The following is a 26,693-nucleotide window of genomic DNA, read 5'->3' on the forward strand; positions in this document are numbered from 1 at the left end:
AGCAGTAACAGGCAACAGAACAAGGCACTTTAAGTAGAAAAGCCAGGTTGCCATAAGAGGCCAACGAGCCCCCCAAAAAAGCCAGGGGCCCTCTCTCCATCATCAGAGAGGCCGGGGGGTACACCTGGAGCTCTCAGCGGACCGCCCACCCTGCGTTGCCAGAGGGACGGCGCCTACTTCCGGGCGCTCAGCGCCCGCCCCCGCGGCGCGTCACTTCCGCCCGCTGGTCGAAGCGACACCCTCTTTTTTTTTTTTTTCCCCCTTCCTTCTCCCTGGCCCCGCCTCCCGGAAGTTCCGCTGGGTCAGCGCCTGCGGGTCAGGGGTGAGAGGTGGGAGGGCTCCGTGGACGTTGGAGAGTAAGGACCCGGAGTTCTGCTCTCGGGCGTCGCGATTTGGAAGCAGCCAGGTTAGATCTCGGCCGAGGGTGCGATGGGTTGTGCGGGCCGCCGGGAACCTCCACCCTCTCCGGCTCGGGGCCTCCTCCTCCGGGGCCTGCAATGTGTCCGTGCCGGAGCCTGGGTCCTTGGCCACTCGCGAGGGAGATTGAGGCCCTTGCCCTGCCCACCAGCTCCTTTCTCGCCACGCGAGGGCCGACCGGTACCCCTTCCCCTGGAGCTTGAATTGGAGGTAGTGTGTAGTGTCGGTGATGGCAGGGCCGCTTTCTAAAGTAGCAAAGCGCTGTGGCATCCATTCTGCTTCCTTTGAGCTCGGGAACCCTGGGGAGACAGGTCGGACAGGCAGAATACTTGTTCGCTTCCCTTGTTCATAGGAGCAAAAATGAAGCTCGAGAACTTGCTCTTTCTAGGCAGCACGGCTCCCTAAAAGGTAGAACTGGAATGCGCACCGAGGTCTAGCTTCGTTAGGGTTGCAGAAAATCATGGGGAGAACATTTGGAAATAGCAAAGAAACTGCAGATATAAAAAGGAGAGGTAGCATTTCTGAGAGCATACTTCATGTCAGGCTTTATGCTAAGTTTTTTCTCTACTTATTCCTTATAAGGGGATTAGGAAGCTTATACTACTCTTGTTATTCCCGGTTTAGGAAATACAGGCTCAGAGATGATAAATGACTTGTCCAATATTAATGACTTAGTAGACATCTCCCAGATCTCTTTTCAGCTCTGATTCTTCCAACGCAGTAGAATTAACTTTTGTCTCAAACTGTATTTTTCTGATTTTGGCATTTCAGGAAGTGAGATTTTTTTCCCCTCGTCATCCTTCACCCAGGATCTTTTTTCTTACCAGCATCCTATTTAGATATGTGTAGTCGTGTAAATTCAGCCCTCAGTCATCCTCCACAATTTGCGTCTTTCCAAGAGGAATTTGGGGAACATGATGGTTGGTGTGGAGTTAATGGATGCAGGTTGAAAGGTTGGCCAGGAGAATGGCTAGTTTTAACATAACAGGCGGTCTCTTTTTATTGTTGCTTTCCTAGCATATCTTACTTAAGTTTCTGTCTTTTTTCCCTCCAGGAAAGCAGCTATCTTCTTGTGCCAAGATGTCAGGAATTGGAAATAAGAGAATGGCTGGAGAGCCCGGCACATCCCTACCTCCGGAGAAGAAGACAGCTGTTGAAGACTCAGGGACCACAGTGGAAACAATTAAGCTCGGGGGTGTCTCTTCAACGGTATGTGGAAACAATGCCATGAGAGTGTGCTTTTCTTCTGTCAGTTACGACCTGAAAGTAAAAAATTTTGGAGGCCTTCTGGAGTAAGAGGAACTGATTTGAAAAAAAAGAGGGAAATAAAAGAGCCAAAAGTAGGTTTGTTCAGTTCTGAAGAAGAGATACTGACATTTGATCTTTATTTTCAAAGGTGTGCTTATATTCTTTGGAGAATCTGGTGCCTCATACACATCGATGATAGGTATTTAGCAGTGGGAAACTACATTCATTTTTCATTCTCTGAAAAATTAGGTCCCAGGTACTAAGAGGTAATGTAGCAAAAACATGGAAAGAGTGAAGACTCAGAGTTGGAAGCCTGACTGCCTGGAATTGACTCTCAGTTCCATCACTTCTGGCTACATGGCCTTGTGTTAGCCTCTCTGTGCCTCTTATTTCCTTGTCTGCAGAATGTACTTATAAATACCTATCCCATTGGGTTATTGAAAGGATAAAACGAAAGTCCTTGTTAAGGATTAAAATACTACCTTTAACATGGTAAGTACTCAGTACATTTGAGCTATTAATGGTTATTATTGGGCCAGATATTCTGAAAATATTGGTGAATAAAACTGCCCTTGCTCTTATGAAGTTGACATTTTCATTAGACTATTGTACTCCAAAAGTTAATAGTAATGTTATGTGTCTATTGGACATCAGAAGCTCACTATAATAAGTTTTGGTTTAGATCAAGAGTCGAGTCTGTATTTTGGAACTCAGCCATGGGGATATGATATTAGAATGCTTTACATTTGATAGCTTATGAAACCACATCTGTTATTTATTTGAAGGGAGGCTGAGGGTCAGAGAGAATAATAGCATTCAGAGTAAATTGATGAAGTGTCTTTTCCAAGTCTGTCTGGGGTTCAAGTATTGCTGCTAGAAGGTGATTTTGTCCTAGTGCTATCTCACATCATGTATCCCAAAGACGTTTATTCATTCAATAAATGTGAATATTTGTTAAGCATCTGTTATTTGCCAGACACTGTGCTTTACACTGAGCATAGCTCCTGGACTGCAGTTTGTAGGGTGGCACTGACAAGGGAACAGACTGTTAGAATAGAGTGGGATGTGTGCTGTTCTTAGGGATAACCACATGTTCTAAGGGAAGCAAGGCACACATACCAGTTTGGACTTTATCCAGAAGACAGTGAGGGGCCATTGGAAAGTCTTCAGCAGGGAAGTAACTAAGACTCCAAAGTGTGCTTGAAGTGGAAACACTAACAGTGTGAATGGAGCTGTCCACCACAGCTGTGCTGAAATTGGCAGGCTGATGGGAGATGGCATGGGCACTAAAGTGCTGCTACAGGAAGCTATTGCAGTAACCTTGACGCGGGATCATGGTGGTTGGACTACTGTGGAGGTAGTGCCGACAAGATATGCTGATGGATCAGGTGAAGCATGTGAGAGAAGGGCAGCAAGATGACCCCGGGATTTTGGAAGCATGGCGTTTCCACTTACTGAGCTAGGGAAGAGTGTGAGAGGAGCAGATTTTTGGGAGCTGAGGAGGATGAATCATAATTTTAATTTTGGATATGTAAGTTTGAGATATCTATTAGACCTTTGAGTGAATAGGTGGTTGGACATAGTAATATGCAGTCTCGGGGAGGTAGATATTTAAGTCCATGCGACTAGAGGCTGGCCTCTAAGGAATGAGCATAGATAAAGAAGAGATCTGAGACGGAGCCCTGGAGCACTGCAACATTTTGCTGTCAAGGAGATGAGACGGGACTAACCAAAGAGACAGAAAAAGAGGGGCCAGTGAAGTAGGAGAACCAGAGAGAGGGGGGTCCCAGAAGCCAGGGAAGAAAGTGTTTCTGGAAGGACTTGATCAGGTGCTGCTGATGGGTTGGATAAGGGGGGGCCTGAGTGGTAATTTAGCCTTAAGCTCACTGGAGACTTGACAGGAACTGTGTTCCTGGAGTGGTGATGATAGAAGCCTGGTTGCACTGAGCTTAAGAGAACATAGGAAGAGAAGAATAAAGGAAAAGAGGGTAAAGACAATGTTTTTGGAGGAGTATTGATATAAAACAGAAAATGTGGCAGTATCCAGAGGAAAATGTAAGGTTGAGGGAAGGGCGTTTTTTTTTTTTGGTAGGAGATGTAGCATGTTTGTAAATGAAATGACTGTAAAGAAAGAAGATAAAGTTGCTGATGTAGCGGAAAGAGGAGACAGTTACTGGTGTGATTTCCTTGAATAGAAGGATGGGGGAATTGACCATAACTGGAGCAGTTACCAACAAGAAGGAGGAAAGGGATAGATATACTAGTAGAGAGGTCAGTAGTTGTTGCTATGAGAGATAGATGTGAACGTTTTCTTCTGATTGCTTCTATTTTTTTTTTTTTCAGTGAAATCAAAAGCAAGACTCATCTGAGAGTGAGGATGGGGGAGGAAGTTTGGAGGTTTGAAGAGACAGGAGAAGGTATGAAGTAGTTGTCTTGAAGAGAATGAACTAGAGAGGTGGAGTAGGGTGCAGCAATGAGGATCTTCTTGAATTTGTGATCATGAGTTTAAAGTGAGAGCAGTCAGCATGGTGCTTTCTTTTCTGTAGTCGCATTCAGCTGTGTGGAGGTAGGCCTGTGTGGAATAGGTTCAGAGTTGGATGTTACCAAGATTGGGGTTTTTACCAGGCAAGTATGATGAAGGAGAAGGTTATAAAAGGGCGTGATTATAATGACTAATGACGTAATTTAAGTGTGATAAAGAAGGAATTGAGGAAGTGCGAGGAATGAAGGACATCGAAAAGTATAGGACCAATCGATTGTAGATCCTGGAGGAATTGAAAAATTATTGGGAGTCAGGAAACTAGAGGGAGTAAGCTGGGATATGGGTGGTAACTGTGGAGAATGGGGTGTTTGAATTGATCTTATAGAGAACATACAGGTACAGCTAGGACTGAGAGTTTGGGGAGTGAGGGAAGTAGAGGACCAGATCACTGGAAGAGAGGAGGTCAATGACTTGGTCCAGTATTCATAGGAAAGATCATCACTGTGGGAATTGAAATCAGTAAGAACTTGGACAGGAGTTAGTATTGCAGAGATATGATAATCTAGTGCTAAGTCTGCAGGAAATGTGGACCACCTGCCACCCTGCCTTGCTGCATTCATCTATATATGCCCAGGGAAGTGGACCTGGGCATATATAGATGAGTGCAGCAAGGCAGGGTGGCAGGTGGTGCAGACCAATGGCATGAGTTGTGCAGAACTGGGAGGTTTTAGGGAAGAAGGTGGGATAATGGCCTGGGAGTGGCTGTGGGGAACAAGGAGAACACCTCCCTGTATTTAGATCCAGGGCTCTAAGGGGGGTGGGAGAGAAACAATCACTACCGGAGAAGCCTATGGGGAAATGGTTTTTTCATCCAGGTTTCAATTACACAAGAAGGGGAAGAAGTGCTCAGAAAAGAGGTTGAAGATAGAGCTTATTGACAGTATTAATAAACTGGTACATTGGGAAACTATTGACTCTTTTGGTATATCAAGAATGTTTTGCCCTAACCGGTTTGGCTCAGTAGATAGAGCGTCGGCCTGCGGACTGAAGGGTCTCGGGTTCGATTCCAGTCAAGGGCATGTATCTTGGTTGCAGGCACATCCCCAGTGGGGGGTGTGCAGGAGGCAGCTGATCGATGTTTCTCTTTCATTGATGTTTCTGACTCTCTATCTCTCTCCCCTTCCTCTCTGTAAAAAACCAATAAAATATATATTTTTTTAAAAAAAGAATGTTTTAACCATTATGGAAAAGAAAAACAAGAAATTGGTGCTCTAATAAATAGTTCTTACCTTAAAATATTCATTAATTCCTAGATAAAGTAAAAATCCCCATTCCAATCCTGTTTCTTGACCTGGAATACTGCTCCCCCCTTCTCCCCCCCGCCCTCCCCCGTCCTATCCTAGGGAAGGAGCTAAAGAGAGACAAGTTAAAAATATTGACAGGACTATGGAATTACTGATGGAGTGATGTCATTGCAAAAATGGTTCTTAGCCCAAGTTGAGGTTTAAGAATATGTGCACAGGTTGGTTAGTGGTATGAAGGGGTCAAGGAGGTGGGGAATTTAGGAGCTTCCTATCTGACGCCTTTTGTTTTCTCTTTAAATTGGGAAGCAGAGTCGTCTGCTTAGTGTGACGTGAGAGGAGGCGGGGCTTGGTAGTGGAGAATAGGAGGTAGCTCCCTTGTTAAAGAAAGAAACATTTCCAGAGAAATTTCAAGATCTGTTCAGGTTAGGAATTTATTTTATAAAGGCAGCAGTCTTCCTGATTTAATGACCTTATTTAGAAGTCTCAGCATACTGGGTACAGGAAAGGGATAGTCAGATATGTGGATTAATTCCGATTGGGGCTTGTTTGCAGAGGTGAAATAAAAGGATTAGCGCAGAGAATTGAGGGGCCTGATAGGCAGTTTGAATGACTTCTGTAGGGCAAGCGTGTCAGACACAAAGGCTAACATGGGCCAAATACCAAGCTTTAAGTTTATGTGGGCCACAAAAAAACAAAAGCTCAAGTTTTCATAGAAACTTAGGTTTATTTTGGTAAAGACATGCTGAATACAAAGGGCTGAAATAAATGAGTAATTGTTAACATAAAATAATAGAACATTTTAATAAAAATTAATATTTTTTCTTGAACATTAACTTACCAGACACTGAATAACTGCACAAATTAGTAAGCGTAATGCAAACAAACCTATTTTTCTTGTTCTTCAAAAGCGAAACATTTCCTGTTGTGCATACCAAACAAGTCAGTACAAGACTAATGATGTGGCAGTCAGCTGCTAAAATATTTGCTGCTGGTATTAGTAGAGAAATGGTGCACCTGTGCATAAGGCGCGTAAGGGAAATGAATGCAATGTGATTATAGCAATCAGTCATTAGCGAACGTTTTAGTTTGTTACTAATAATTATGTATAACAGGATACAGTAAAAATTAAGTTACGAAATTTTTGTTAAAACGTTTCTTAAATACCCTTATATTGGATGGGCCATAAAAATATTCGTTCTGGGCCGTGAGTTTATCAAGCTTGCTGTAGGATATAGTCAAGGTATGGAAGATATAGAGGGGACTGATAGGGAGAAAGGCGACATTTCAAAATGTTGGAGATCTAGTTGAAGGTTGGTGTATTTGGATAGGGCGTGAGATAACTGGGAAGATACGGTTTTATTCAGGGAATGGGAAGTTGAAATTTAAGATTTGGGATGTGGCACGGTTACAGACAAAAGTCCAAGATGTGGCTTCTGAAGTGCATGACTGAAGCACAGTAGAAGAGAGAATCATTGGAGTTAAGGAGTCCAAAATACAGCCTAGATGCTAGAGGATGTGGCTTGTTCTCATGTGGACATGTCCACATGTATATTGAGGGCCTGGGATAGAGAAGGTTCCAAAGTCTTGAATGAATGAAGGGCAGTGCTTAGGTAATAGAGGACTGTGGATCCGGGTAGAGATGACCTGGCAGGATGGTGGAGCCTCAGAGTAGTAATACTTTGTGGACTTGATTAGAACAGTGAGATGAGTGAGGTCGAGGTTCTAATATATTTCTTTGTATCATTTTCTCCTCCCATCATCGTAGACCCTTTATTTCTTCTGCTCCTACTACTTATCTAATTATTTACTGTAAACCTTTAAAAAAGAAATAGCTTTATCTGTAGGAAATAACTAACTAATAAGGCCTTGTTGAATTCAACAGCTGACTGTCTAATTTCATTGTGGAGACTAATAAGATTGGTTTCCTGGGGCAGGAGGATTCAGACATTCGAACACTGCAAGCCAAAAATCGCAAGCTGGCAGAAATGCTGGATCAGCGGCAGACCATTGAAGATGAACTCCGGGAGCACATTGAAAAGCTTGAACGAAGACAGGCCACGGACGATGCCTCCCTGTTGATTGTCAATCGGTACTGGAGTCAGGTAGCTAACTGTTCGTTTGCTCAGATTTTTATTTGAGCATTTTCGTTCTACGGAGCAGCACTCTCTTCATTTCCAAAGTTGTGTCTTTGTTTTGTCATAACTGCCAAATTTGTGTCATTTTGTTTTTTTATAACTGTACCTAATCTTCTCCAGTTTGATGAAAACATCCGTATCATCCTTAAACGTTACGATCTGCAGCAGGGTTTGGGGGACCTCCTCACAGAGAGAAAAGCCCTTGTTGTGCCTGAACCAGAGCCGGACTCTGACAGCAATCAGGAACGGAAAGATGACCGCGACAGAGGTGAGTACTGTCAGGGACTTAACCACTGCATACTTTTAAAATTATTATTATTTTTTCTTTTATTTTTTTTTCTTTGAAGAGCCTTGCTTTGAGGCTTTCCATTTGAGGGGAAAAATGAGTTTTGATATTTCCAGTTGAATAATTTGAGGGGGGGCTTCTTTTTCCCTCTTCAGGGGAAGGGCAAGAGCCAGCCTTCTCTTTCCTTGCTACTCTGGCCAGCAGCTCCAGTGAAGAGATAGAATCTCAGCTGCAGGAGCGCGTGGAGTCCTCCCGCCGAGCTGTGTCCCAGATCGTAACTGTCTATGATAAATTGCAAGAAAAAGTGGAGCTCCTATCCCGGAAGCTAAACAGTGGAGGTGAGGCTAGAACCAGGAGATGGGGAGCAGAGGGGGAGGAATAAGAACTCACCTTTGCGTGCTAATTTGTTCTTACATATTTATTTATTTTTTATTAAATTTCTTGGAATCCTAATGTTCAATGTTACTGGTTACGTCGTTACTGTGACATGCTGGTATTTTATGAGTGCTTCACATTTCGAGCCACATGACAGTCCTATAAGAAGCTGAGGAAAGATTTTATCAGCCCATTCTGATACTCTATTAATTAGACACTTTTGGGAGTAGCAGAATTAATTTTATTATTTAAGAAATAGCTCTGTTTCTGTATATTTCTATAGTGTTTGCCATTAATTTATTAGTGATAAGTATTTTAAATATTGGTAATTATATTTTTTAAAAATTTCCTTTGTTGATTAGATATTGCTTTTTTTTTAATTTCAAAGAGGTTTTTTTAATGAAATATTTTTTTTTTTTAAAAATATGTTTTTATTGATTTCAGAGAGGAAGTGAGAGGGAGAGAGAGATAGAAGCATCAGTGATGAGAGAGAATCATTGATCGGCTGCCTTCTGCATGCCCCACGCTGGAGATTGAGCCCACAACCCAGGCATGTGCCTTGACCGGGAATTGAACTGTGACTTCCTGGTTCATTTGTCCACGCTCAACCACTGAGCCAAGCCGGCTGGGCTGTGCTCTTTATTCTTAAGGAAATTTCTGCCCTCTCGCCCCCTTCTCTCTCAGCACAGAGATGCTTCATGTTGGTATTAGTGAACATAGGAATTTGTGGTAACCTTATAAAATAGAATTTTATTGCTATTAAGTCTGACAGATTAGAGATGCCTCTGTCTTCTAAAATTAAGTGTTTTAAATAATTCTGCCTTATCTGAATAAAGTTATAGAAACTCCCAATTTCTTTTATTAAGGCATTTTGACTCTATAGAAAGGGATGCGAGTTAGGTGACCTTGACTATGATCATTTCCTCATGAAGATCACCTAATCTCTGAGTAATTAATCTATCTTGTGAAGATAATGAAAACCAGCTTAATTCTTGAAGTTTTCTGGAAAATAAAGTGAGATTTCATGTTAATGTTTTGGTGGAATATGCAGTTCTAAAATGTGACAGAGTCGATGCTAACCTGAAGTTCTCCCTCAGATAACCTGATAGTGGAGGAAGCAGTGCAGGAGCTGAACTCCTTCCTCGCACAAGAGAACATGAGGCTGCAGGAGCTGACAGACCTCCTTCAGGAGAAGCACCGCACCATGTCTCAGGAGGTACTTGGCCTAGTGTCCTGTGGCAGACATTGACTCCGAGTTCTGAGTGCTGCAAGGTCAGCTTACTCTAGAAAGTCTCTCTATATTGAGGAGCATGCAGGACATGCTAAAGCAACCAGCTCAGAGAAATCAAAATCTGAGATAGGTAAAAGGAAGAAAGTCATTGAATGTTTCTCCTAGTCTCTTCCTGTTTTTTAAAAAAACTGACATTTTAGGATCTTAGTCTTTAGGAAGAAATACTGTCATGTGGGGTTTTGCAAAACAACACACCAAACCCCCAAATAATGAACTACCCCAAATATAAAAGACCATGTATAATATTACTGAGGCATGGGTTGGTAGAAATTCATCTGAGAATGGGGCAATAGGAACTACTGCATTATTGATGACCTAGAACTTGAGGAATGTAGGTTTTCAGTCCAAACGTGGACACATATGGTGCATGTTCAAACCACGATTTGGGTATGTGCTTATTTATATAAAACTAGAGGCCCGGCATGAAATTCGTGCACTCAGGAGCGGGGTGGGGGGGGTGGGTGGGTCGCTCAACCCAGATTGCAAGAGGGCTCAGGCCAGGCCGAGGGACCCCACTGGTGCACGATTGGGTCTGGGGAGGGACCGCGGGAGGGCTCCAAGGCGTGTCTAGCCCATCTCACTCAGTCCCGATAACCTACCGGTTGAAGCGTCTGCCCCCTGCTGGTCAGTGCACATTATAGCGAGTGGTTGAGCAGCCTTAGAATATCATTAGCATATTACACTTTGATTGGTTGAATGGATGAGCGGACACTTAGCATATTAGGCTTTTATTATATAGGATGACTAATTGATGATAGGTCTTATAAGACTCGTCTGATTCTCTTGATTATCATTTTAGTTTAGAAATTTGACCTACCTTAGTTTGGCCACCAAACTCTTATGTTTATTAATAATTTAATAGTTACCATTTCCTCAGTGCCTAGCACTTAGGTGCTTTATGCATATCAATTCCCATCTTACAGCTGAAGAAACAAATTCAGAGAGGTTGGTGACTGGTCTGAAATCACACAGTCACACAGTGATGGAGCTATGATTTGGATATAGGTCTGTTTAACTTCAAAGCCTGTGTTCTTCATTTGCCCTTGTTTCCTAAACTCCAGGGCCAATGTCCCTGCTGGGCTGGTTGCATGAAAATCATCTGGCAAGTTTATAATATATGTGGATTCTCATCAGCCTTCAAAGGGAGTGGTTAGAGTATAGCAGTGCTTATAAATAAACTAGAGGCCCAGGGTATGAAATTCGTGCACTCGGGCAGCGGTTGGGGAGGTCCCTCAGCCCGGCCTGCACCTTCTCGCAGTCCAGGAGCCCTCGGGGGATGTCCGATTGATGCGGGGAGCAGGCCTAAGCCGTCAGTTGGATATCCTTAGCTCTGCCGCGGAGGCAGGAGAGGTTCCTGCCACAGCTGCTGCGCTCGCCAGCTGTGAGCCTGGCTTCTGGCTGAGTGGAGCTCCCCCTGTGGGAGCTCACTGACCACCAGGGGGCAGCTCCTGCATTGAGCGTCTGCCCCCTGGTGGTCATTGCGCATCATAGCAACCGGTTGTTCTGCCGTTCAGTCGTTTTGCATATTACCCTTTTATTATATAGGTTTGGAGTGTCATAAAAAAATAGAGTAATTGCCCTGGCTGATGTTGCTTAGTGGTTAGAATGTCAGCTGCGCTCCAAAGGGTTGTGGGTTTGATTTCTTGTCAAGGGCACATACCTAGGTTGTAGGTTTGATCTGGCCCGGTAGGGGCACACACAGAAGGCAACCAGTCGACGTTTCTTTCTAACTCTTTCTTTCTCTCCCATCTTCCTTCCCTTCCACTCCCTAAAAGTCAATGTAAAAAGTATAGAAAAAAAAGTAACTTTGTGGTCACGTTTTTTTTTTTTTTTTTTTTTAAATATTTTTTATTGATTTTTTACAGAGAGGAAGGGAGAGGGATAGAGAGTTAGAAACATCGATGAGAGAGAAACATCGATCAGCTGCCTCTTGCACACCCCCTATTGGGGATGTGCCCGCAACTAAGGTACATGCCCTTGACCGGAATCGAACCTGGGACCCTTGAGTCTGCAGGCCGACGCTCTATCCACTGAGCCAAACCAGTTAGGGCTGTGGTCACGTTTTAAGACAAACTACTTGCTACCAAGATGAAAGAACCTACCTCTTCCAGGCCTTCCCCAAGTCTCACTTAGCTTTACAAAGCTAGAGAGGTACATTACTTTGCTCAGCTGAGCTGATGTCCAAGATGGCTCTCGTGGCTTGTGTTACTGCTACCAGTCAGCTGGGAGCTCCCCTTAGTCCACCGGAACACCTGCATGTTGCTCTCCAACGTGGCCGTTTCAGGGTAGTTAGACTTCTTATGTGGCAGCTGGCTTTCAGAGGAGGAACCGCAGGCAGAACCTTCACGGCCTTTCAGACATAGCCTCACAGTTATGTAGCATCATTTCCACTGGGCCTCTGAAGTTGACTCAGCTTCAGGAGGAGGAAACAGTGATCCCACCTTTTGACTGGAGGACTGTCAAAGAATTTAGGGGCCACATTTTATTTTATTTTTTTAAATATATTTTTATTGATATCAGAGAGAAGGGAGAGGAAGGGAGAGATAGAAACATCAATGATGAGAGAGAATCATTGATCAGCTGCCTCCTGCACGCCCCATACTGGGGATTGAGCCTGCAACCCAGGCATGTGCCTTTGACTGGAATTGAACCCAGAACCCTTCAGTCTGCAGGACAGCGCTCTATCCACTGAGCCAAACCAGTTAGCGCATGGGGGTGGGGTGGCACATTTTAACACCAACACAAAGGATATGCATAGATTAATGTGAGCATGTGACAGATTCATAATTAAAGCATTAAATAGTATTAGCTGGTGTGAAGTTCCTAAATAAACAGAGAACACCAAAGGTTTTTGTATCTCTGTAATACCTGATTCAGGATTGTCCTGGGTGAGCTTAAAAAAGAGAATGGAAGCTTTCCTTTTGTTCTCTTTGGATATCATTTGTAGAAATGAGGAGGGAGAGTTGGGGGTAAAGATAGGTGTCTTTTCTGACTATTTGAATTTTTGTCTCCTATACTATGTGTCTGAAAAAAATAATGTTATCTCTTGTCTCTTAAAAAATACACATTTGCCCTAGCCAATTTGGCTCAGTGAATAGAGCATCGGCCTGGGGACTGAAGGGTCCCAGGTTCTATTCTGGTCAAGGGCACAGGTTGCAGTCTATTCATGCCCAGGTTGCAGGCTCAATCCCAATAGGGGGTGTGCAGGAGGCAGCTGATCAATGATTCTCTCATCATTGATGTTTTATCTCTCTCCCTCTCCCTTCCTCTCTGAAATCAATAAAAATGTGTGTTTTTTTTTTTAATTACACATTTTCTGATGGGATTCTATTCTATCTATAGAGATGATGTTTCCCAGAGGTAGAAAAAGTATTGAATCTTAAGTAGTCTTCCTTGTATGAGAGTTCTTATAGACTTCCATGGTTTTCATGATTGTAACTGACTCGGAACTGTTAAAAGAGTCTGTCATTTCATTTTTATATTCCTGCATTGGGAAGAAGGTATTGATGTGAGGCATTGTTTTTCTAACTTGGTTTTGTTTTTTTCTATGCTTATTTGAATGCCCATCTTTGGGATGCAGTTCTCCAAGTTGCAGAGTAAAGTGGAGACAGCTGAGTCACGAGTGTCTGTCCTAGAGTCCATGATTGATGACCTGCAGTGGGATATTGACAAAATTCGGAAGAGGGAACAGAGACTCAACCGACACTTAGCAGAAGTCCTAGAACGGGCAAGTGCTGTTTCACTCATAGTTTGGAGACTAGAATCATTTTCAGGAGTCTGCTCAGAAACGATGGACTTGGGTAGTAGTTTTTGGGGACAAACAGATTCCTTTGAAAGTACTTTGCTTACCAGACTGAAATCTCGGGGTCCCTCACTAAAGAATCTTTGTCTTCTCTGTAGGTGAACTCGAAAGGTTACAAGGTATATGGAGCGGGGAGCAGTCTCTATGGCGGCACAATCACTATTAATGCCCGGAAGGTAAAGTCTAACTCACTCAGGACGTGTTTTTTGCCTGGTGTCAGTGTTGTGCCAGGTACCTGGGATTGTGTTCACAAGGGTTTTGGCAGAAGAGTGGATCAGTGAAGACGGAAACTTAGGAATGGGAAGGATTTAAAAATTCTTTGTTCCCATTTTACTCTTTTCCTTCATCTCTCCAGTTTGAGGAAATGAATGCAGAGCTTGAGGAGAACAAAGAGTTGGCTCAGAACCGCCACTGTGAGCTGGAGAAACTTCGGCAAGACTTTGACGAGGTCACCACACAAAACGAAAAGCTGAAGGTAGGAGACACACCTCTGACGGGGAGTAAACTGAAATGTTTTTGCTGACCAATTCATGTCCATACTTGTGAATCCTCAGAATTTATGAGGGAAAATTGGTATGTTTGTTTATTTCCTTATATATTTACTTAAGTATTTGTACCCTGCTTCCTTCTGAAAAAGATCGAAAGCAACCTACAAAGATGTATGGACTGAATTAACATGTTGCAATTGTTGAGAAAAGTGAGAATAGGATAATCTAGGGTGAGGATCCAAAATGGATTTAAAAAATGAGACTTGTATACCAGATATATGCCAGGAGCCTGTGCATACTGTAGGAGGGTAGGCCACTCACATGTTAGTAATTGCCAAAGGTGGCCACAGCATTTGGCTCTGCAGTTTCTAGCTGCCAAAACAGAAAGAAACCTGGTCTGTGATCCTGTTGGTTTTCAGACCTGCCCATTGGACTTTACTTTCCCCAGGTTCTTGGCGGGGGGAAGAAAGTGGATTCTGAAAGTCTTCCATTCCTCTTTCAATCACAGCCACCTGTCTTTGTAATTTGATTGATTTCTAGGTAAATAAAGATGTTTGAACTGATAAAAACAAAAACAATCTGAGGTAAATCAGTGGAAGCATTTGCATAATTAAAGCAGGCAGTTACTTAGGAGAAGCATAACTATTTTTGATTCAATGTCAAAAATACTTTTCTGTGATTATTAATAAAGAGAACAAGTTTGTGACTGGGGTCCTCAACTATGTTCTTAAAGTAAGCTTCCTGACAAATTTCATAGTGCTTATCTCTCCCTGAATCTGGCAAATTTCATAGGACTTTCCTAGAGTCCTTGGATCTAGGCTGACACATAATGTAGAACACTTACCAAGTAAAACAATTCTTGGGTGGAAGAATACAGGTACCAGGTACTACCTCTTGGGTGATCTGATTTAATTTTGGGTAGATTTTACATAACTAGAGGAGTGGGTAGAACTACTTTATAATCTTCATCAAGCTTGTCTCAATTGCGCAGGACATCAGAGAGTTTAACATTTTTGTTTGTTTTTTGTTTTTCTTTCTTTATTGATTAAGGTATTACATGTGTGTCCTTTTCCCCCCAGAGTTAAATGTTTTATTTCCTGTCTAGTATTGAGGGCACAGATGCTAGGTTCTGCTTTGACTTTCTTTTCTTTGGATCCCCCTGAGGTGGAACTACGGAGCGCAGTGGAGGAAGTGGTTAAGGAGACTCCAGAATATCGCTGTATGCAGTCACAGTTCTCCGTCCTCTACAATGAGAGCCTACAGTTGAAAGCGCACTTGGATGAGGCTCGCACCCTACTTCATGGTACCAGGGGGACCCACCAGCGCCAGGTGGAGCTCATTGAGGTAACAGCTAGTTTTGTCTTCTGTATATAAGCTTTTCTGCCTCATAAATTTTTAATTTTATTTTCTCATGTGCAGTTAATCTCTTATGCATTCAGCAAATACTTATAGAGTTGCTATAGGTCTTGCCTCTGCTAGATGGTGGGCATCCTGCCATCAAGAATCATACAGGCTAGTGGGGAGAATCGCATCCATTAGAATGCAGTGTGGTGCAGTAGAGGCATATCCCACATTTGCAGTGATAAAGGAGACAGAGAATCTGTTTTGACTGTGGAACCTTCTAGATTCCACTTGCCAAAGTGAAGTATGAATCTTAAGAATAAATACAAGTTTACTGGTAGATAAAAATAGGAGAAGGGCATTGAGCAGTGAGATTAACAGACATAAAAATAGGTTAGTGTGGGTGGAACCTTACGTGCATGTTGGAGAATAGAGGGTATAAGCTGCGTCTCTGATACAAGCCATTATAGCTTATAATACCAGTGTAGATACTTTTCTTTAAAGACAGAAACTTTATTTTATTTATTTATTTTTAAGTATTTTTTATATATATATTTTATTGATTTTTTACAGAGAGGAAGGGAGAGAGAGATAGTTAGAAACATCGATGAGAGAGAAACATCTATCAGCTGCCTCCTGCACACCTCCTACTGGGGATGTGCCCGCAACCAAGGTACATGCCCTTGACCGGAATCGAACCTGGACCTTTCAGTCCGAAGGCTGACGCTCTATCCACTGAGCCAAACCAGTTAGGGCCAGAAACTTTTTTTAAAAAAATTGATTTTAGAGAGGGAGAGACAGAAACATCAATAATGACACAGAATCATTGATTGGATGCCCACTTCTGGGGATTGACCCCAAATCCAGGCATGTGCCCTGACCAGGAATCGAACCTTGACCTCCTGGTTTATAGGTCGAAACTCAACCACTAAGCCACACTGGCTGGGCTAAAGGCAGAAACTTTTTATTTATGCGTTCACTTCTGTATCTTCTATAGTCCTTAAGATAATGTTTTTTTTTTATAGTAGTCAGTCTTTTGCTGTATTTCTGCCAAATGAACTGAATTTAATGTAGTGTATCTTACTTTACATATGTTTATAGTTTTATTGTTTAGTTCTCCAGTTAAATTGTAACATTCTCAGAGTTAGGGGCCATTTCCTTTATTTCTTTAGTATCTTGCTGATTCTCAAATCAGTGTTTAGTTGCCGTCTGGTGTACATTAAGTATTGATGAAATTGGAACTTTTTGGAGTAATCTCTCTTTTCTTTGTATTTTTTTTTTCTTCTTTGTTCCATAAAGATTGAATTTAGGGAACATAATAGAACATGATGTTCTTTCCACATTTTGATAAGAATTTTTTATTTTTATTTATTTATTTTTTTCTGTGTGTAGCGAGATGAGGTTAGTCTTCATAAGAAGCTGAGGACCGAAGTGATCCAGCTAGAAGATACCCTGGCCCAGGTCCGCAAGGAATATGAAATGCTGAGGATAGAATTTGAGCAGACCCTTGCTGCCAATGAGCAAGCAGGTACAATTATTCTTGCTCCTCCCTGCATTTGGCTGCTGCAAATGCTTTCCTTGAAAGACACAATATGTCACCAGGATTTGTTAGTACTAACTGAAGTCCTCAGAAGTCCTAGAGAACCTAAAATCAAACCCTGTAATTCATTTCTGTTCCCAGCCTGAGTGTTTATTTTTAACTCAAATTGGCCAGTTTTGTTTTCATCTTCTGAGAAGGAGTCTTGGCAATTCTCCCTATTTCTTAGAGGTCCCTGATGTGTTCTGTCCTCTCTCCCCTTATTGAGTTCTTCATAACATTGCTGTTGCTGTGTTTAAGGCCCCATAAACCGGGAGATGCGCCACCTCATCAGTAGCCTCCAGAATCACAATCACCAGCTGAAAGGGGAAGTCCTGAGGTATAAGCGGAAATTGAGAGAAGCACAGTCTGACCTGAACAAGGTAACCGGGAGGAGTAGAATAAGTATTATTTGCTATTCAGTTTGTAAAGCAGTTTCTGAGTGAGGAAAGCAGTGTGGTTGCATAAGTGATGTGCTTCTCCCATTTCTTTGTCCCCCCAGACACGTCTGCGCAGTGGCAGTGCCCTCCTGCAGTCTCAGTCCAGTACTGAAGACACTAAGGATGAGCCTGCAGAGGTGAAACAAGATCCCGAAGACTGGTCTGCCCAGTCCTCCGCATCGAAGGCATCTCAGGAGGAAGCCAACGAAATGAAGTCCAAACGGGATGAGGAAGAGCGAGAACGAGAAAGGAGGGAGAAAGAGAGGGAGCGAGAAAGAGAGCGGGAGAAGGAAAAGGAGAGAGAACGAGAGAAGCAGAAACTAAAAGAGTCAGAAAGAGAGAGAGATTCTGCTAAAGAGAAAGAGAAAGGGAAACATGATGATGGAAGGAAAAAGGAAGCAGAAATTATCAAACAATTGAAGATTGAACTCAAGTAAGAGCAATGTTTACGTAACTTTCTGATTCAAAAGCTAAGGTTAGGACATCACGCATGAAATGTTCCCTGGATGGCATGGCTTATCTGATAATTGTATCACTTTGAGTGTAACTAAATGAGCAGTTAATGTGGTCTTAGTTCTTGATCAAGTGTACATACAGCCACAATGACCTGCATGGCTACTGTGAAGTCCAATTCAGTGGTCAAGTCTCAGTAAACCTGGTGGTTGTGGCCTTATTTTTCATGATCCAAATTATGGGAAGGGGTGTCATGATTGAAGTAACACTCCTGAGAATTATTGAAATTAACTACTGGTAGATCACTGACATTAATTGTAATTTAACTTATATTAGGTAGAGTATGTACCACTGTTTGAACAATTTTGATCTGTTTGCCTGGCAGTTAACTAGTTTGGTACATATTGGGTCATTTCAAGAGATTTCTAGGGAGGTTTATTCCTGCAGGCTTTAAATCAGTTATACAGTCAATGAAACACTGTATAACCTCACACATCGCCCCTGCTCTTCCTGTTTAGCTCATAACTGCTCTGGTAGAACCGGGTACTTCCTGCTCCCCATTGGTCATGGTTGGGCTTTTATTGATGTTTGGATTTGAGGGACCACTGTGCTTAAAATGTTTGAACTTTGGTACCCGAAAGTATAGTTAAGAGGTTTGATAATTTAGTAAGAGATGAAATTTTCGTCTTTGGCTGATGTTTAATCACTTAACTGTCAAATCTAGGAACAGCACTATATTTTCAACTTTCTCCTTTTTTTTCCCCTCCCTTCCTCTTGGCCTCTTTAAGACAAATGTTTTTTTCAAGTGTGGTTCAGAATCATGTGGGTGACTTATTTAAAATACAACCCTGGACCCCTGCCCAGACCTAATGAATATCAGTTTCTAAGAGTGAGGACCCAGAAATGTGCCTATTTAATAAGGGCCACAGTGTTTACTTGATAACTTTAGAACGTGTTCTGAAGGAAGAAATGACTCCTTTATACAGTTTGCTTTTCTCTCCTTCCTGAGTATATCCAGAAGTCTCTTGATAGTTGCGAAAGTTTTGTCTATTAGAGGTGTGATGTAAAGTGTGAAATAGAACTGCTGCAAAATAATTTTGCTCAATTAGAAATTCCCTTGTTCTGATGTCCTTTGTTTTCTCGTTACACCATCCCCCTTCCTCTGCCACCCTCTTCATAGGAAGGCACAGGAGAGCCAGAAGGAGATGAAACTGTTGCTAGACATGTACCGCTCGGCCCCAAAGGAACAGAGAGACAAAGTTCAGCTAATGGCAGCTGAGAAGAAGTCTAAGGCAGAGGTAATCTAGCCTGCCATTACCTGTCATTCAGATTAAAATCATCATTTGTGGGATTTTCCTTCACACTTCTAAAGGCTATGGTTTCTTTGTTTTTAAAGTTAGAGTTTAAAACTTAGCAACATTTTCTTCCCTTTCAAAACCATCTGAAATAAAGATTTCCAGATTCTCCACTAGGTGGTGGGTAAGGTCACCAGAATTATTGGGAATAGGAATTGTCTTTTCAAACATTTGTATTTATTATAATGATTTTCTTTTCTGATTACTTTTGGGAAGAATGTCTTATTTTAAATTTTGGAGTCTAGGAAAAAAGGGTGAGAACTATTTTTAAAGAAACATATATGTGCACTGCTCAGAAATGTTGCTATGGAAGCATGGAGTGTTGGAATGAAGTGATGTTAAAACAGTGCTGAGATGTGTATATCATTTATCCCCTTTCATAATTCTATAAAGGTTAGTTTGATGTTATGGGCCCTCCATCTGTGCACAGTATTAATTGATTTTTGAAATTTTATCATAGCTTTTCTTTGTTTTTGTGTGATTCCTTTACTCCTGTAGTTGGAAGATCTAAGGCAAAGACTCAAGGATCTAGAGGATAAGGAGAAAAAAGAGAATAAGAAAATGGCTGATGAGGACGCCTTGAGGAAGATCCGGGCAGTAGAGGAGCAGATAGAATACCTGCAGAAGAAGCTGGCCATGGCCAAGCAGGTGGGCACACTTTCTTTATTTAACCAGCTTTTGAAGTCAGTATTACCTGACAGGTATGTTATTGACAGTGACATTGGCTCTTTCATTTCAGTCTTTTTTAAAATATTTTTTCCCCTGTATATGTTTGTTTGTTTAACATTGAAGTCTTTCATCCTGCAGTTAGTTTGTTTTGTGTATTTGTGAGACATGAAGTTTACTTTCAAATGGATAGCATGTTGTTCAGACATTGTTTATTGAGGGATTTATCCTTTCTCTTTTGGTCTGGAATTAGGGGTTATAATGAATATAAAATTAAAATGAAAGATAGAAAATTTTATATACGTTGTGCTTGTAAGTATATGAAACTAAGAAAAAACATGTGCCGCAAACAGGTTATAAATAAATACCCAGTATGTTAACCATGGTTGTTTGTGGGTCCTAGAACTATAGAGACCTTTTCCCTTCTGATAATGAGCATGGGTTGCTTTATTTTTAAGTCCCAGTGAATTTATTGACGTTCAACAAAAAGATACCAAAAATGGTTGGAAAAACCATTTCTGTTCACTACGAGGAACACCTTTACTGTTTCTAAGAAATAGCAACATGACAATGAAATGAAGTAGTTTTAATGGTGACTTGATCATTAAGTACCTTTAAAAGAGGAACTTTATTAGAATCTATATACATTCATTTTATAAAAACTGGGGTTTGACTCTTCTTAAGTCTGTTGATTGCCACTTTTCTTTCTTTGTTGAAGAATAATTATTAGGAAATTATACTACTATTGGTTTTAGTACAGGTAGAAAGACCCTATATTCATTATCTTAATAGTGTTAACTCTTCCTAAAGATTTGGAGTGGAGAAGACCCTTCTAGCTATTTCTAAGAGTCTAAAAACATGAAAGAATAGATTGATAATTTTGACTTAATGAAGGAAACGCCCCACAAAATTTCTATATGGCAAAAACGACTGTTAGCAAAGCCAAAAGATAAATGACAAACAGGGAAAAAAAATTATCACAAAAGGGCTTATATTTATAATATATATTTTAAAAACTTCTAAAATGATAGGGAATAAAACACACCAACCCAACAGAATAGGCAGAAGATAAGAATAGTTCACAGAAAAAAAAATACAGATGGTTCTTAAACATATGAAAACATGCCCATAATAACACAAATATAAGAAAACTATGTTAGATACTATTCTTCACCAGTCACATTGTTGTGCAGTGCTGTTGGAAAGTTTGTAGATTAAATCCAGTATTATAATTATGGAAAAGTGAGAAAATGTTAGATTTTGTGTTAGACGTCCTCTTAATCAACTGCTACTGGATCAGTTTGCTGATTCTGGGATGTATAAAATTTTTGTCTGTTGTGACTAACTTGGAGAACAGATCAACTAATGGTGACAGACCAATCGTCAGTGCCAGTGGCTTCAGATAATAGGGCTGACATAATGACAAAACGAAGCTTCTTGAAACTCAGTGTCTCCTTGTCAGTAGGTTAATTTATTTCTGAATGAACAGTGAGGAAGCTTAGCTTCCTGTGCTAATTTTTTTGGAATTAGAAGATTCCATTAAAATGAAGGTTTTTCCTCCTTTTTTAGGAGGAAGAAGCTCTCCTCTCTGAGATGGATGTCACAGGCCAGGCCTTTGAAGACATGCAGGAGCAAAATATCCGGTTGATGCAGCAGTTGCGGGAGAAGGATGATGCCAATTTCAAGCTCATGTCAGAACGTATCAAGTCCAACCAGATCCATAAGTTACTCAAAGAAGAGAAGGAGGAGCTGGCTGACCAGGTTTTGACTTTGAAGACTCAGGTAATTAGAATAAACAGCTTTTCAGAATTCTGTTGAAGTAGGGTAATTTCTACATGAAGATATGCATTAAAAATGATGATTGTGGCATTTTTTTGTAATAGAAAAAACAAAACAAAATGTACGTTATTAGGTTACTGGTAAGTAAATTATATGTCCTTACAAAGGAGTACAGTGTACCAGCTGTTAAAACAAATATAGACCTGCTAAGATGGAAAAATGTCTAAAATATACAATTAAGTGATTTGTTTTATTATCCCTTTTGTGCTAAAAATGCATGTCTTTGTGTGCATGGGCTGTGTATTTTTAAAATTTCTGGAAGGTTGCATGAGAAACTAAGAGTGGTTACCTGGTTATCTCTGGATGTTGGGATCAGAATTTGTGGGTGCATGACTTTACTTTTTACCCCTTAATATTGTTTGATTCTATTTTGTGCATGAGTTTCAAGAAAAAGAATACTTTTGAACCTCTAGCCGTTCTGAAAGAGATACACTTGGACTTTCGTTTGAGCTATGATTTACATGTTCTAGTATGAATTGCCAGGTTTTGGGGATTAGTATGGCTGGAGAAGATAAATACCTATAAATGTAATTCCTCTGTTCTTGGCAATTTGGAGAAGAATCTTTTCCGTGGTTTCCTAGACTCTTTGAATCATCAAATACGTATATGTATATGTACTGGTATATATGTGTGTGTGCATATATATATGTGTGTGTATATATATACGTGTGTGTATATATATATACTAGAGGCCCAGTGCACAAGTGGGGGTTCCCTTAGCCAGACTGCACCCTCTCACAGTCCAGAAGCCCTCAGGGGATGTCCGACTGACAGCTTAGGCCTTTTCTGAGCAGGCCTAGGCCGTCATTTGGACATCCTTAGTGCTGCCGTGGTGGTGGGAGAGGCTCCCGCCACCGCAGCTGCAATCGCCAGCCATGAGCCCAGCTTCTAGCTGAGCAGTGCTCTCCCTGTGGGAGCGCACTGACCACCAGGCGACAGCTCCTGCATTGAGCATCTGCCCCCTGGCGGTCAGTGCGTGTAATAGTGACCAGTCGTTCCACCGTCAGGCTGAAACCAGCTCTCTGACATCCCCTGAGCGGTCCCAGATTGCAAGAGGGCACAGGTCAGGCCAAGGGACCCCATTGGTGCATGATCAGGGTCGGGGAGGGATGTGGGAGGTTGGCCAGCCAGGGAGGGGCTGCAGGAGGGCTCCAAGGTGTGTCCGGCTCATCTTGCTCAGTCCCGATCGGCCGGACCCCAGAAGCAAGCTAACCTACCGGTCAGAGTGTCTGCCCCCTGGTGGTCAGTGCATGTCATAGCAAGCAGTTGAGCAGCCTTAGCATATCATTAGCATATTATGCTTTGATTGGTTGAATGTCCAACTGGACGACCGGACACTTAGCATATTAGGTTTTTATTATATAGGATATAAACACACACATCCTATATAATAAAAGTAATATGCAAATTGACCGTCATTCCAACACACAAGATGGCTGACCCCATGTGGTCAAAGATGGATGCCCCCATGTGGACACAAGATGGCCACCACAAGATGGCCTGCAGGGGAGGGCAGTTGTGGACAATCAGGCCAGCAGGGGAAGGCAATTAGAGTGACCAGGTCAGCAGAGGAGGGCAGTTGGGGGTGACCAGGCCTGCAGGGAAGGGCAGTTGGGGAGGGGACCAGGCCTGCAGGAAAGGACAGTTAGGGGCAACCAGGCCTGCAGGGGAGGGCAGTTGGGGGCGACCAGGCTGGCAAGGGAGGGAAGTTAGGGGTTACTGGACCAGCAGGGGAGGGCAGTAGGGGGCGACCAGGCTTGCAGGGGAGGACAGTTAGGGACGACCAGGCTGGCAGGGGAGGGCAGTTAGGGGCAATCGGGCCGGCAGGGAGCAGTTAGGCATTGATCAGGCTGGCAGGGGAGTGATTAGAGGGTGATCAGGCTGGCAGGCAGAAGCAGTTAGGGGCATTCAGGCAGGCAGACAGGCAAGCGGTTGGGAGCCAGCAGTCCTGGATTGTGAGAGGGATGTCCGACTGCCCTCAAGGAGTCCCAGATTGCAGGCTGGGCTGAGGGACACCCGCCCCTCCCCGTCCCCCCAAACGCCGTGCACGAATTTCGTGCACCGGGCCTCTAGTGTGTGTGTGTGTGTGTGTGTGTGTGTGTGTGTGTATGTTGCATTAAAAGTGAAGCTTTTAATTATCCTAATCTTGCATGTGCTTTGCAGGGGTCATGGGTAAAATCAGTAATAGTTTAGGATTTCTAGAAGATTCTTTTTTGTGGGCCTGTGAATTAACAGAGCCTCGTCAGTTTTGTTTTTTTCCTTCCTATTTATGTTAAAATCTGATTTTCTTCTTCAAAGGTTGATGCCCAGTTACAAGTAGTAAGGAAATTGGAAGAGAAGGAGCATCTGTTACAAAGCAACATTGGCACCGGGGAGAAGGAGCTGGGTCTTAGAACACAAGCCTTAGAGATGAATAAGCGCAAGGTATGATTGATTGCTCTGTAATCTAAAGTGACCATTAGTCTCAGAGGAATAAGTAAGTATGACACTGATGAAATCATAGCTCACCTTACTCCTTGGATGTGGGCTAGCATTTTACCTCACTGGAAATACTAAAAGATGACAAGATGATGTTACTGTCCATCCCATGTAGGCAATGGAGGCAGCCCAGCTTGCAGATGACCTCAAAGCACAACTGGAGTTGGCTCAGAAGAAGTTGCATGATTTTCAGGATGAGATCGTGGAGAACAGTGTCACCAAAGAAAAGGACATGTTTAATTTCAAACGAGCCCAGGTAAGAGCAGTTTTTTTCTTTTTTCTTTTTATTCCACTTGTTGGGTGTTTTCTGAGCTCTGAAGTGACCCATCTTGTGGGAGAGTCATTGGTCTAAAGCATGTCATTTCCTATTTGACTGCAATTGCTCAAGAGAAAAGACTAAGTCTGGTTTCTTCACCGCTGTGTCCCCAAAGCCTGTCATGGTGCCTAGCACCTAGTGGGCATGAAATAAATACTTCCTCGAGGAGTGAGTTGGTAACTAAGTAGCAGCATACTTAATTAGAGGACTTTAAAAGGTCTGCTAGCCCTGGCTGTGTGGCTCGGTTGGTTGCAGCATTGTCCCATGCACTAAAAAGTTGTGCATTTGATTCCTGGTCAGGATACACGCCTAGGTTGTGGGTTCGATCCCCACAGGTCAGGGTGCATACGGGAGGCAACCGATAGATGTTTCTCTCTCTTTCTCCCCCACCCCTTCCTCTCTTTAAAACAATAAAAATATATCCATGTTGAGGATTTAAAAAAAGGAAAGTTCTCCTACAATTTTTCTATTTTTGGCACGTCAGCTGTTTCTCATTATGTTTTTCTGTCCTTATCCATAAATGTGTTAATTATTTAATCCAATCTACCTTCAGCTTAAGACTGATTGCCTTAAAATGAAGTATTGCATCAAGCTTTTAGTCTTTTAAAAATCCAGTCCTTCTCATTTCTTAGACGGTATTTCCACAGTGCTGAATTGACAGTCGTTAGGTGCAGCTCCGGTTTGGCAATATGATCACAGTTGCCCGTTCTGAAACAAAAGAAATATCTTCCCACTTGCAATTGTCTGCATTTCTAAAAGACAGCTGGGCATGAAAGGACTTCCCACAACAGGATGCTGAAGTTGGAGGGATTATTTTTGTCACAAAGGGCAGGTTTGGGAGTGTGTCTGATGGGTATCCTGTCTGTCCTCCCGCAGGAGGACATCTCTAGACTTCGAAGAAAGCTGGAGACCACGAAGAAACCAGACAATGTACCCAAATGTGATGAGATTCTGATGGAGGAAATTAAGGATTACAAGGTTAGAAAAACTGCCTCAGTGATTGCTGTATGGCTTTTGTTTTTCGTGTTGTTTTTTTTTGTCAGTCAGGGCCTGAAGCGGCCCACTAATAGCTGGGGAGAATAAATATTGAACTTCTGTACATGAAGGTAACCGGAGAATGGTTTATTTTGTGGGGGAAATGGTGCTTGGTGGATCTTGTTTGCTTATGTATGAGAGCCCTTTGGATCATAAACCTTTATGGTTGCTCAGCCTTTGACTTCTTTCTTTTTTAGGCACGCCTGACCTGCCCGTGTTGCAACATGCGTAAAAAGGATGCTGTCCTTACCAAGTGCTTTCACGTCTTCTGCTTTGAGTGTGTGAAGACTCGCTATGATACCCGCCAGCGCAAATGTCCCAAGTGTAATGCTGCCTTTGGTGCCAATGATTTCCATCGCATCTACATCGGCTGACCTACACCAGGAGAAGAGGAGGGGCTGGCTAGACAGGCACTTACTCATTCACCATCAAGCCGCTACCTCTTCTCTCCTGGACTGCCGCCTGCAGGCACTTTGTCTGTCAACAGTTGTCCTTCACAGACTTTACATTGAAGTTCTCTCTGATAGCTGGATGACATCAGGGGAAAGGACTGCTGAGTGCAAGTCTTGGCTTATAAAATGAATTAGAAACAACTCTTGTCTCCCTACCAGCCTCATTCCACCTGAAGAAGTGAAGTTGGTATATTTGGCATGGAGAAGGAAATAAAGAACAGAGGAGACACATGGCCATTTGGGGAGGGAGTGTATATAGGGGATCCTTTAGAAATAAGCTATCTATGGGCGCAAACATTTCTTGATTTGGGTAGCGAACTTTTTGTAAACATGGATTACATAGGGTTGTAATTGTGCTACTCTTCCCCAGATGGTTTGAAGCCTTAATGAATTATGTCCAGGATGACTCAGTTGATTTTTATTGACCAGTGAAGTAACTTGTGAAGGTGCGCTGGCTTCCTTGTTGAAGTTAAGTTTTGAATGTTCTACACACATTAAAGTCTTTAAATTTCTTGAGGCCTATCAATTTCAGATACTGTAGCCCCTTCTATCTTAAAATATAATCAAGATCGAAGAGGATGGGGTCAGGACTGAGATAGAAGAAGTCTGGGTACTCTGGGAACTCCATACGGGGCGGGGGGAAGGGGAAGGGTAGGTGAGCGATGAATTTCTCTTATCGGCCTCTCCACAGGGAGAATTTCTCTCATCAACCTCTCCACGGAGGTTGTTGTGATCCCTGTTTTCCAGAAGATTCTCTCTAATCTTCCTGTAGGACTTTATATATTCCACAAGCTTCAATAAAGCAGGACTCAGATTGCTTTTATGTTTTTCTTTGAAACTTTGTATTTGCCATTATTAGTTGATTTACACCTGCTGTTATAGAATTGAATTCTGTTGAAAGAAATCATCAATTT

General features: G+C 42.3%; 1 protein-coding gene across 2 annotated transcripts; it reads left to right on the forward strand.

Annotated features, from left to right (window-relative positions):
• Nucleotides 1-322: 322 nt before the first annotated feature.
• On the forward strand, nucleotides 323-26,291 carry RNF20 (ring finger protein 20). 2 transcript variants are annotated; one of them, XM_028145916.2, is made up of 20 exons: nucleotides 323-406; nucleotides 1,472-1,626; nucleotides 7,386-7,553; nucleotides 7,707-7,854; nucleotides 8,028-8,210; nucleotides 9,345-9,463; nucleotides 13,119-13,265; nucleotides 13,439-13,516; nucleotides 13,696-13,815; nucleotides 14,993-15,172; nucleotides 16,562-16,697; nucleotides 17,007-17,128; nucleotides 17,248-17,618; nucleotides 18,819-18,936; nucleotides 19,492-19,641; nucleotides 21,229-21,441; nucleotides 23,797-23,922; nucleotides 24,092-24,232; nucleotides 25,169-25,270; nucleotides 25,525-26,291. In XM_028145916.2, exons 2-20 carry the CDS (start codon nucleotides 1,498-1,500, stop codon nucleotides 25,699-25,701), a joined length of 2,928 nt encoding a protein of 975 aa, XP_028001717.2. In that variant the 5' UTR covers nucleotides 323-406; nucleotides 1,472-1,497; the 3' UTR covers nucleotides 25,702-26,291. The 2 variants fall into 2 exon arrangements, with proteins under 2 accessions (XP_028001717.2, XP_054582988.1); XM_054727013.1 differs by lacking the exon at nucleotides 323-406 and adding an exon at nucleotides 537-627.
• Nucleotides 26,292-26,693: the final 402 nt, after the last annotated feature.

This window comes from Eptesicus fuscus, chromosome 15 (assembly GCF_027574615.1).
Source record: "Eptesicus fuscus isolate TK198812 chromosome 15, DD_ASM_mEF_20220401, whole genome shotgun sequence".
Lineage (NCBI taxonomy): Eukaryota > Metazoa > Chordata > Mammalia > Chiroptera > Vespertilionidae > Eptesicus > Eptesicus fuscus.

Coding starts and splice junctions, on each gene's coding strand:
- RNF20 (XM_028145916.2), top strand. CDS start 1,498: ATGTCAGGAATTGGAAATAAGAGAATGGCTGGAGAGCCCGGCACATCC. Junction 8,211..9,344: donor CCGGAAGCTAAACAGTGGAG/GTGAGGCTAGAA, acceptor GTTCTCCCTCAG/ATAACCTGATAGTGGAGGAA. Junction 21,442..23,796: donor TTTTGACTTTGAAGACTCAG/GTAATTAGAATA, acceptor TCTTCTTCAAAG/GTTGATGCCCAGTTACAAGT.